Raw genomic sequence first — 10692 nt, 5'->3', positions numbered from 1 at the left:
GAAGCCCTCTTTATTAGTCACATACATGCACACAGCAGACACATTTCACACACACAGTGAAATTGGTCCTCTGTATTTAACCCATCATAGTACTAGGAGCAGTGGGCAGCTATTGTGCCTTGCTCCTAGGAGTTGAACTGGGACATCTTCAAGTAGCAGTCCACTTCCATATTTCATGTCTGTTTGGGGACTTGAACCGGCGACCCTACGATTCCCAGTCCAAGCCCCTACTGAATGAGCCACTGCTGGACGTAGTCAACACCGTAGTTTTTACACAACAAAACAGTGGATAATGTGTATATTCACCTTGACATTTATTGAAGGTAAATACTAATAGAGTAGACTATGCCATGATCCGCTAATTTATTATTTTCATTTTTTTTGTTCACTCTCAGCAAGGGCTACTAAATAAAGAAATAACAACTCAATATGTCGACAAACATGTTTAAAAGCTTGGCAGAAAGATCATATTGATGAAAAGGTTTCAAGTCCCCATTTAGCCTACTACGCTAGCGATACTGACTGACTGACTGACTGACTGACTGACTGAACGAGAACGACTAGAGAGGAATAAACGAGAAGCATTCCTGTCTCTCATTGGCTAAAATTCAACGAGGGCATCCTAGACTCAACAGACAACAGCATACGATTGGCACAGCGACTAGTCCGTGGGAGAACGAACGAACGAACGCAAGAGAGGAAGGTGAATCGACGAATCAGGTCAGTTCGTTTGTTTCAAAGAGTCATTCGTTCGAAATGATTCATTTGCGAATGACCCATCTCTAGTCCAAACTATGGCCTGGGGGCCAAATGCGGCCTGTTGTCCATTTTGAATCGGCCCTCAGCAAATGTAAAAAGTATGATTGGAATATGGTCCACACATGCAAACTTGTGCTTTTCTCATATTATACAAATAGATATATAACTGAAACCCTATGTAAAGTGTGTGTGTTACACTATTTTTTCAAGCATAATTTACCTACATTTGATTGATTTTGAGAACTTATAGCTTAACTTAATATACCTCACCTCTATTGAGTAGCCCAACCCTTTGTATGTTTTTCTGCATGTGGCCCTCGGTGAAAAAAGTTTGGACACCCCTGTGGCCTGTACGACGATGCCAGTTCAACATACCCTGGATATGTTTGAGTGATGTGGCCTATGTAAGCCTAACAATCGCGATCTAGCTACAGGCGCTTTCAAATGAAAGGGGCCGGGTTTAACAGCATTTGACCAATCACAAACCTGGAGAAGTGTACTGACAGCGGAGCGTTATACTTCATGACCCATAAGAAGTTAACTTTAAACATACATGAATTAAACACTTGATCCAGGATAAAAAAACAACACAGCTGCAGCTGCAACTTGCAGGAAGATCAGCTGGTAAAAAATGTGTTCATTAACAGTTTTATAATATCACTGCCCCAATTAAGAGACGAGTGGATCTGACATTAATTACACTAAATGTGTTGCTAAAACTTCTGCATACAGTATGCGGCACTGTAAGTGTTGCATGCCAGATACGGCTCGTGAAGGTGACACATAAGGAAATAGATGTGATCTGATGTGATTTGAATGATACATTTTCCCTGTAAATCTTCTTTTTTTTTTTTTTTTTTTGCAGGTACAGTATTTTTGTCTTGCGCCAAAGTATTGGACAAATAATTTGACTTGATGTTGGCACCAATTTGAATGACAATCGTCACACAGCTAGTGTGGCTGAAATAGACCAAATGTTCCTTAAGGAAATGTAACAACAGTGTTTCTTTTCTTCAAATGATTATATTCCATGTTACAATGACATAGATCAGACAAAAAAAGCCATTTCGCAACCTAAATCCAGATATTTCTCTAGAATAAATTAGCTAAAGATATTAATTTTTCTGGAAAAAAAACATGGGGCACCAACATATCTTTTAAAGGAGCTTTATCATAAACATTACAATCAGTTGGCCATTCCTATCATCCAAATGTGCTGACGGATGTGTCCTCTTATCTAAGAGTAGAGTTCACTGTCAATACCTGCTGTCACGTGAGCTCAGAAAATCAGAGACCTCCAGTCTGTGGCATGCACTTTTACTGGGGATAGGAATGTGTGTGTGTGTGTGTGTGTGTGTGTGTGTGTGTGTGTGTGTGTGTGTGTGTGTGTGTGTGTGTGTGTGTGTGTGTGTGTGTGTGTGTGTGTGTGTGTGTGTGTGTGTGTGTGTGTGTGTGTGTGTGTGTGTGTGTAAAAGTGTGCATGTGGTATTATGAGAAATGGTCCCCCAGACATCCTCTGTGACGGTGTCTTTGTGAACGCTCTTCTATAGCGCCTGCCTCTCACAAGCAGGAAGAGGAAGTTCAGTATACAATTGTGTTTGGGGGCCAAACACTGATCACAACTAACCACTCCTCTAATAACAAATGATGTCATCAGCATACATATGTGATGAACGGCATAACAATGTGTAAATATAATCATGAGTGGCTTTGTCTATATTGTTGTTTTAGGCATCCTTTCTTTTATTATAAAACAATACTATCCATTTCAAGTTTTCCTGGGAATTTTTTTCTCAGATCATGTTAAGGAATGTGACTGGTGAGCTTTGATGATTGAAGGCATGGAGAGAGGGGACATTGCTTTATTTTGTCAGCTGAAGACCCCATGATGGTGGCTCACTCTGGAGAACAATGATCCACACCAGAGGCTCAGACCTCTGAACTAATCAGAACAGGCTACACACAAGCAGGAAAATAACTCAGAAACATCAGTTTTAGCTTTTCAAGTATTTTAGTTAAGTCTAACTGCTGTCATGGTTTTTGTGCAGCAGATATTTCTTTTAAAAAAGCACATTAACATGTGGAGAACCACAGCATTGCTAAACATCTTTAAACATGCTCATGGTAACTATAAATGACTGAATTTGTGTGAGTGTGAGTGAGTGTTTCAGCCAATAACATGTGGAGAACCACAGCATTGCTAAACATCTTTAAACATGCTCATGCTAACTATAAATGACTGAATTTGTGTGAGTGTGAGTGAGTGTTTCAGCCAATCACAGGTTCTTATTTGTTTTAGTGCATGTAAATGGTCTCCAAAGGCTGACATCCCTGTGTACCCTCCAGAGGAAGATTCTCTGCCACACAACCACACACCCACACAACCATGAGTGAGTGTTTCAGCCAATCACGGTTCAGTATTATGAGGATGTAATCTTCTGTTTATTAAAAAGAAAACCCTTTTACACATTCTTATACAATGTGTGGCCTTTATTGCTGATCTGAAAGCCTTTACACTTACATTTTTCTTCCTTGTCTATGTGTTGTCAGAATGAATTATTCCTGCAGCTATTCTGAATGGACACCAAGCTGCTTTGTGTCATTTAAAAAGGGGAAACCCTCAGCGATGTCTTACATAAGCACGGATCATTGCACTCCATTGCCCAATGTGTTGGCACACACATCCTCCGTTTTGTCATAATACATGCTTCTGTGCACGTTCACATACAAGAAAATAAAGACACACATCACTCTGTTCCCTAGTGTTCTGCACAGCTTCAAGTAAACCTTTGGGTTATATCCTCCACACATGCACATCCTTCCTACCTCGCTTTGATAAGTAAAAATGCATCGTGCTCTTTTGTCTTGCCCGGGGCTGTGTTGTTGTTTTTTTTACATACATGTGAGGTGTATATTTAGAATAGTTGCGCTTAACAGTGGGTGTCATGAGGGTGGATGTGAGATATTACTGGAGCCAACGACCCATGTTGCGCAAAAACAACTACACATACATGGGCTCAGATGTGTCAGCCTATAGACACACACACACACAACTTCATAGAGAATAATTAGCATGCAAAAACACACACACTGAAACAGAGAGAGTGTTGGGGAGGAGATAAAACCTAAATGTTCTACTCCCACCTCTCCCTGTAGAGAACAAACAGCGTGCAGACAAAGCTCTGTGTGATGCTGCAGCGCTGCATTATTCACCATCGTTAAACATGGATTCTCCTTTTCACTCCATTTACACAATTTCACTGCATTCAGAGAGCTTCAGAGGAAACAAAATGCATCGAGCAGAGCCTGTGAATGTTTGGATGTTGTGATTTACAAGCAATAAAATTCTGCTTTCAAATTAATTCCAAATAAAGTGTGATTTTAGCACCTTTGTATTTGGTTAAGTAGATGAGAGATCTCTCAGCGGGGGAAGCCCTCCTCTCTCTATCTCCTTTGCTAATGAGCATGCACACTTTAATCACTTGCACGTATTTATTATTCACCTCCCACAGGCTATGAATTATTCAGCGCTTGTGTTTCCAAAACAGTGAGAGATGACATGAGGAATGCCTGTTCCCTGTCTTTACTTTTTCTTCTCCCTCCAGCTCAGTTTTTCTCTCTCTCCTGCTACGTATTCACTCTGGCAGTGTGAAGACAAAGATGGGGAGTAATCACCTGATCAGAGTGCATGTTCTACTTCCTAATTTGTCTCAATGTGATAAGTAAGCTGGGTAATCATCCGTCCTTTTTGCCCTGAGTTAGTTTCCTATAATAGAATGCTTCTATTTTAGGAAACTATGACTGAATGAATTCCAGGCATGTTTGACACATCTGAGAATAAAGCCGTTTTGCTCATGTAAACACCAGATTAACAGCATCTAAATGGTCTGCAAAAGCTAAAATCCCAAAGTTCCCTCCAAAGGGAGTTTCTCACACACTCCCCCCCTGCCTGAAACACCTCCATTGGACTCCTTTGTTTTCTTCCTTAACATAAAGAAATCACTATGTAACACTTGCACTTCTATTGGCTAGCTCTCCAACACATTGTATATGATAGGCTAAGAAGTGGGACATGTCTAAGTGGTTGACAAATCGCAGCAGAGCTGGCCAGCTAACCAATCAGAGCAGACTGGGCTCTGGTTTCAGACAGAGGGTGAAAAGAGGTGCTGCAGCACATGCAATGTGGGAAAAATAAAGAGCTTTTTGAACATTAAAGCATGGAGACATGTCACATTAGATGCATAAAATACAAATATGAATATCAAAATGAGAATTGTATATCCTCTTTATACTGACAATATACCCACTAGGGTTATCTCAATCAAAGAGATAACAAAAGATGGAGTAGCGTGTTACAAAGCGTGTTATCATGGGAGTAGTTGTCTCCACCACCATTTTCATCATTGCAGTCAGCTTTTCAAAGTGAAGATTTCTTCAGGGGTCAATTGGATGCAGCATTAAGCTAAACACTAACATTTGCTCAGTTCTCCTCCCCCTCCAAAACAGATAAACCAGTCACAATACTGAATAAAGCAGTGTCAGTGTTAAATTGCTAAAAATCTGTGTTTGCCTTGCAGGGCAGTGTGCCTGGAAGTTTACTGCTAATGTTTGCTCAGTTTTTCTTTCTGATAATTACAGACACTAAAGTCCAATGACTAAAATCCTTCAGCTGATGAAGGCAAACCGCTATAGATCTAAAAGTGTGTCATATAAACTTTGCTTAAAGCTGGATAAGTAAGTACAAGTTAAACAATTAAAAGTACATTTATAACAGATTCTGGCCAACAACCACAACTCTGAGGCATGCACAAGAGGGATAGGGGGCCTATACAGATGACCAATTTGAAACCGTTATGTTGAGTGGGTAAGTACACAACTCAATGAAATATATAACAAAGGCTTATTGTTTTTAGTCTGTTAGCCCTTTTTAATGCAGAAATGTTACAGTTTTTAGCTTTAAAGCACCTGAAGTGAATTGCTCCTAATACAAACAACTCCTTATTTAGTTATTTAAATAATTATTAATCACAGTATGGTGGAAAAATACAAGCAGCTAACAGCTGTACACATGCTTTCCTGTGACTAAAAGTGATGAGGCATCAAAATCCACATGGCTGACCTCTGCTCGGCCCTTCTCCCATGACAGCTATTACATTTCACCAAACAGCCCTGCTGCCGCATGACCTGTGATGGCCATTAACAGGTTGTGGTGAAACAGTTAATCTTTAGCTTTTAATGTCCCTCACATGTACATTTAGCTGAGGAAACAACATTGGGAACACACAGGATATTGCCTTGAATTTCTGCTGAGATCATTGTGATCCATAACTATCCTCTAATGATCCTGTGTATCTCAAGGTTATGGCTATCATTCAGCAGTATATCTTATGCGCGCTGTTTGGACAGGGAGGCTATAACGACTTGTAATTAAAATCGATTAAGCGGGTCGGTGCAGCTGCGGCTCTCACACCTCACACAGAGATATGGTGTGAGAAGCTGCTGCCATGCACCTGTGTTACTGTGTCCAGGGGAAGCAGCTTGCACCAGTCTGCTGTTATGTCAGATGCAGGGGAGGGAAGCATTTCCCCCCCCCCATTCACAACAGAGAAATTACACCACACAAATCCTGAGATCTAATAAAACTAGATCTGGCACACTGGAACAATACATCTGACAGCCCCTATAAAAAACCATCTCCACTTTAAAAGAAAAAATGAATGATTCAGAATTTCAAAGTAATGATTTTGCAATAGGCTCCAGCCCTGTGAAGTACTTCCGATCCGGCCAGTGATCGGCAAGTCAGTTTCCGGTTAACTTCCGGCTTCATCCGCAGCACCATGAACTTTACTAGATGTCTACAGAATCTGCCAAGGATATCAATAAATGATGTTCACCGTATCGTGGACGCCCACTCCCCTGCTCCCAAGAACAAGAGGGAAAAGGGGTTTCGCCTCTATATCTCAAGTTACCTACACCAGTACGAGGGTAAGTTGTGGCAACGTTAACTTGCCAGCTAACCTTACCACAGTGCTACTTTTAAGCTTTGCGTTTGTTTCGTACTTTCGTATTAATCATATATTCCTTACTGACCTGTGAAGATATTTAGCCATGCAGACAGATGTTTTCAGATGTATTAACTTTATGTCTCTCTCAGTGTCAGGAATAGATCAGGGCACCGGTGAAGTTGTGGTCAGGGCACTGTGTTACAGATCCATGAAGAAAGTTGATAAGCCTCACAGTTTGAGTGTATGGTAAAGCTAGGATCGATAAGAAAACAGCTGTTGCTTTGATAACCCAGTGTTCCCTGTTCCTGGGAATTCAGCTAAGGTAATTCAAATTGAATGTAACTCTTAGTAGAATATAAACAATGACTAGAGAAGGCAGGTAAGTTAACTTAGCTGCTCCCCGCTGGGTTACTGTGTTCTGATTAATATGATTCTAGTTCTTTTTGCAGGCTCTTGTGCCTTCACTGTCATTAGCTGTGTTCTGCTTAAACTCAGTCATTCATTTAAGGTGCAAGCTGGTGTTGTATGTACAGTATTAGGTTATCATGAATCAAATTAAATCAGTCAACCACAAATCAAATGCAATGAATCAGCAAAATTGTTTTAGTGCAGTTGGCATATTAAAGAAAGTATCAATATAAAATCTAACATGTGATATTTGCACATGCAGTGGCTATTACAGGTAGAAATGATGAAAAAAACAGATTGCGTCCTAAAAGAATGATTGAAAAAAATTAAACAAGCCATTATTAACAAGTAGTAACTTTGACATTTTACTTATGCAGGTGGTGCTGAAAGATTCCAGTCCTGTGGAGCTGATGCACCACAGCTGCACATGTGTGGCTGGAGCAGCTTTATGTAACCACTGTGTGGCTTTGCTGTTTCAATCAGCCCACTATTCTCAGCTCAAGTTGCCAGTGGTGCCCCCTGTGCTAAGCTGTACCGAGGGAGAGCAGCAATGGCACAAGCCCAGAACTTTGGTAAGTGAAGAAAAAAGCCATATTTACCTATTGCACATTCATTATACACATGTTGGTGATTCCTAAAGTATATCCTATGTAACTTGACAGGGTGTAAAGCCAGGCCCTGTGGATAAGATGGCAGTGCTATCTGCGAAGCCAAAGTGTGGAGCAACAACAGAGGGTGTAAGGTAAAAGCTGAATATGGTAGATTTATTACTGTTTGTAAAAAAAAAAAATTGTATGACACTTGTGTACATTTTCTGCTCCATCTAGAAGCACACTCTACAAAGCCCTCAGTGGGGATTTACCTGATCTCTCCGTCCTTCAGGTGAGTAGGGATATAACAATTCACAGGACATTATGATGTCAACCAAATTTCTTACACCTACACCAGTGTTTCAAAGTTGGGGCATTTTTCTCATTGAAGAAACTGGGAATATGCATGGTATGATAATCATAATTGGTTACATTTCTAGGTGTCAGAGGTGTTTAAGGACTTCTCCGCAGCTGAGGCTCCGATGATCTGCAGCATGGGCATCAGCTGTGAAATTCCAGGTTCAGGCTGGAAGTGCATTGTCCTATCAGCAACCACCAACAGCCAAGAGAGACCTGTCCTTCCATGCTGCTCCACCACCTCCATCTCTGCCTCTTGAAGACTACCGCCTGCAGCCATCCAGTTGCATGTTCGTCTGTAGAGACTCACAACAGCTACACCTCAAAAGTCTGGAAGTCACTTGGGACATGGCACACACATTTGAGTGTGCTACCAGAGCACAAAGTTCATGTGGTGAATGGCATCAGTTAAGCAGGCCTAGACTTACTGCCTCACGGTTCAGGGAGATCTGTCAGGTCAGAGAAGGCGCCGAAGAGAGTCTGGCTGACCAGATACTGCAGGGGACCCGCCAGACTTCAGCAATGAAGAGGGGGCTTGAAATGGAGGCAGATGCCATCTGGGAGTACTGTCAGATGAAGAGGGTCAACCACTACCCCTGTGGATTTGTAATCCACCCTGACGCCCCTTGGATGGGGGCATCTCCAGATGGGTTAATTTTTGACACTTCTGAGCCATGTCAGTTTGGTTTGATTGAGATGAAATGTCCGAATGTCAAAAGCTACATTGACTGCCCATATCTCAAAATGAATTCAGGAAAATTGGAGCTAAAAAAAACACATGCCTATTACTCACAAGTGCAAGGGCAAATGCTAATCACAGGAATGAAGTGGTGTGATTTTGTTGCATCCACTGCGCTCGAAGGACGCGGTCCTTTGGAAAGCGGTGAAGCTTATTTCACTATTATAGCGACTTGATCCGGTGCAAAATGGCACACAGCAATGTTCGTTTGAGCCACCCTCCCTTTCCTGCAACTTAAAACTATGCCTCACATTGTATTTTCTCTTTTTTCTGAGAGCTGAAGTCAAGTTATTCCGTCCGTCCATTTTTCCCGCTACCGTCACTGAAGCCGGAAGTTAACCGGAAACTGACTTGCCGATCACTGGCCGGATCGGAAGTACGTCACGGGGCTGGTGCACAGAGCCTATTGCCCTCCTACGTACTTCCGCTCAATTTTCATTTCATTTTCATTTCGCTCTGTCTGGGGGTACGGACGAATATGCGTTCTTGTCTGTACTCGTGTGCTCGTGTTCTTGTGAAACGTCATCTCTTGCTGCCCAAGTACTGTCCCAAACCCAAGTTCGCTTTCACCAAGAATGGATAAAGCTCCCGGATGTATTCCCGGAAATGTTCTCGACACGCCCATTTTACCAAGGATGCATCGGATGCTAACTTATGTTAACTCGGCAGCAAATATATCCCAGCATTCATTTCGGCATTCAAGCGAGGAGCGGGAAATTACTCGACGCCATTGAACAACGGTACGTTTTTACTATTTTCGTATGCTATTTCATCACTACAAATTCACTTTGAGGCGAGAAATCAAGGGTTTAGATTTCAAATATTAGCAGTTTTACGAAAATCGATGGCGAATTCAAAATCTGCTTAAACGTTTTGGGAGTTGAGAAGCTCCACAATTGTGTATTGCGCAATACCAGCAAGTACGCATCGTCTCAAACCGCCAACAGCGCTCTGTGTGCTCTTCAACTTGCAAGTTCAATTCTTCCAAGAACAACTCGCAGGAACGTTCTCCCCAAGTACACAAGTCCGTTCTTTGCATTCTTGGTATTGAGAAACGCCATCAGTTTAGCTTAGCAAGGTGCCTGACGGAGCGAAATGACCCGAAAGTACCCAAGTGACCGCCATGATAAGAGCTGTTCGAATTTTCTAGATCAGGGATTCCCAAAGTGTGGTGGTGCGTGAGCTGCCAGCAGGGGGTGCGCGAGATGAAACATGTAATGGTGGTCTGGTGTAAAAATATTACACATTGTTGTTTTTTAAGTGTGATTTTTCCATAAGCTACAATAAAAAACAGGAACAATATACATTTCCTTTGTAAATCCTTTTATTTTAAATAAAAAAACTATAATTTATTAGTTTTTGATAGAAACGTAGAAGAAGACAGCGATATGACCCCCCTGAAAGGGATCTGGACCCTCCCAAAAGGGACAAAACCGAAAGTTTGGGAGTTACTGAAATAATTGATATATTACTAAAATTAAAAATGTTTGGTTATGTAATCCGTGTTCCTCTTGCAAGGAATAATCTAATGTAATACGATACGACCTACCCTCGACCAGGTGCTACGTTAGCCCCAGTAAAAGTTCCGGGAGAATAATGTCTTTCGGGGCTGGTTCCTGCAGTGGACACGCACCAACGGACCGGTAAAATTACCCGGAAGTTCCTGCAGTGGAAACGGCCTAATAGCTGTTTTTTATTTATTTAGATCACAGAGATTAGAGGCCTACTTTTCATGGGGGAAACCAAATAACTACTCTAGGCTACTCTAACCGATAGGCTATCCGGATATCCAAATTATTTAGCGCATTGGGCTATGTTATTAACAGATCATTGG

General features: G+C 41.6%; 1 protein-coding gene across 1 annotated transcript; it reads left to right on the top strand.

Annotated features, from left to right (window-relative positions):
- The first annotated feature begins 6537 nt into the window (after positions 1–6537).
- On the top strand, positions 6538–10064 carry LOC134872476 (uncharacterized). Its single transcript, XM_063895796.1, has 5 exons — positions 6538–6744; positions 7550–7744; positions 7835–7914; positions 8000–8054; positions 8203–10064. The coding sequence occupies exons 1-5, from the start codon at positions 6643–6645 to the stop codon at positions 8377–8379; spliced, it is 609 nt and encodes a 202-aa protein (XP_063751866.1). The 5' UTR covers positions 6538–6642; the 3' UTR covers positions 8380–10064.
- Positions 10065–10692: the final 628 nt, after the last annotated feature.

Source organism: Eleginops maclovinus, chromosome 11 (assembly GCF_036324505.1).
Source record: "Eleginops maclovinus isolate JMC-PN-2008 ecotype Puerto Natales chromosome 11, JC_Emac_rtc_rv5, whole genome shotgun sequence".
Lineage (NCBI taxonomy): Eukaryota > Metazoa > Chordata > Actinopteri > Perciformes > Eleginopidae > Eleginops > Eleginops maclovinus.
This window is presented reverse-complemented; position numbering and strand designations above follow the sequence as displayed.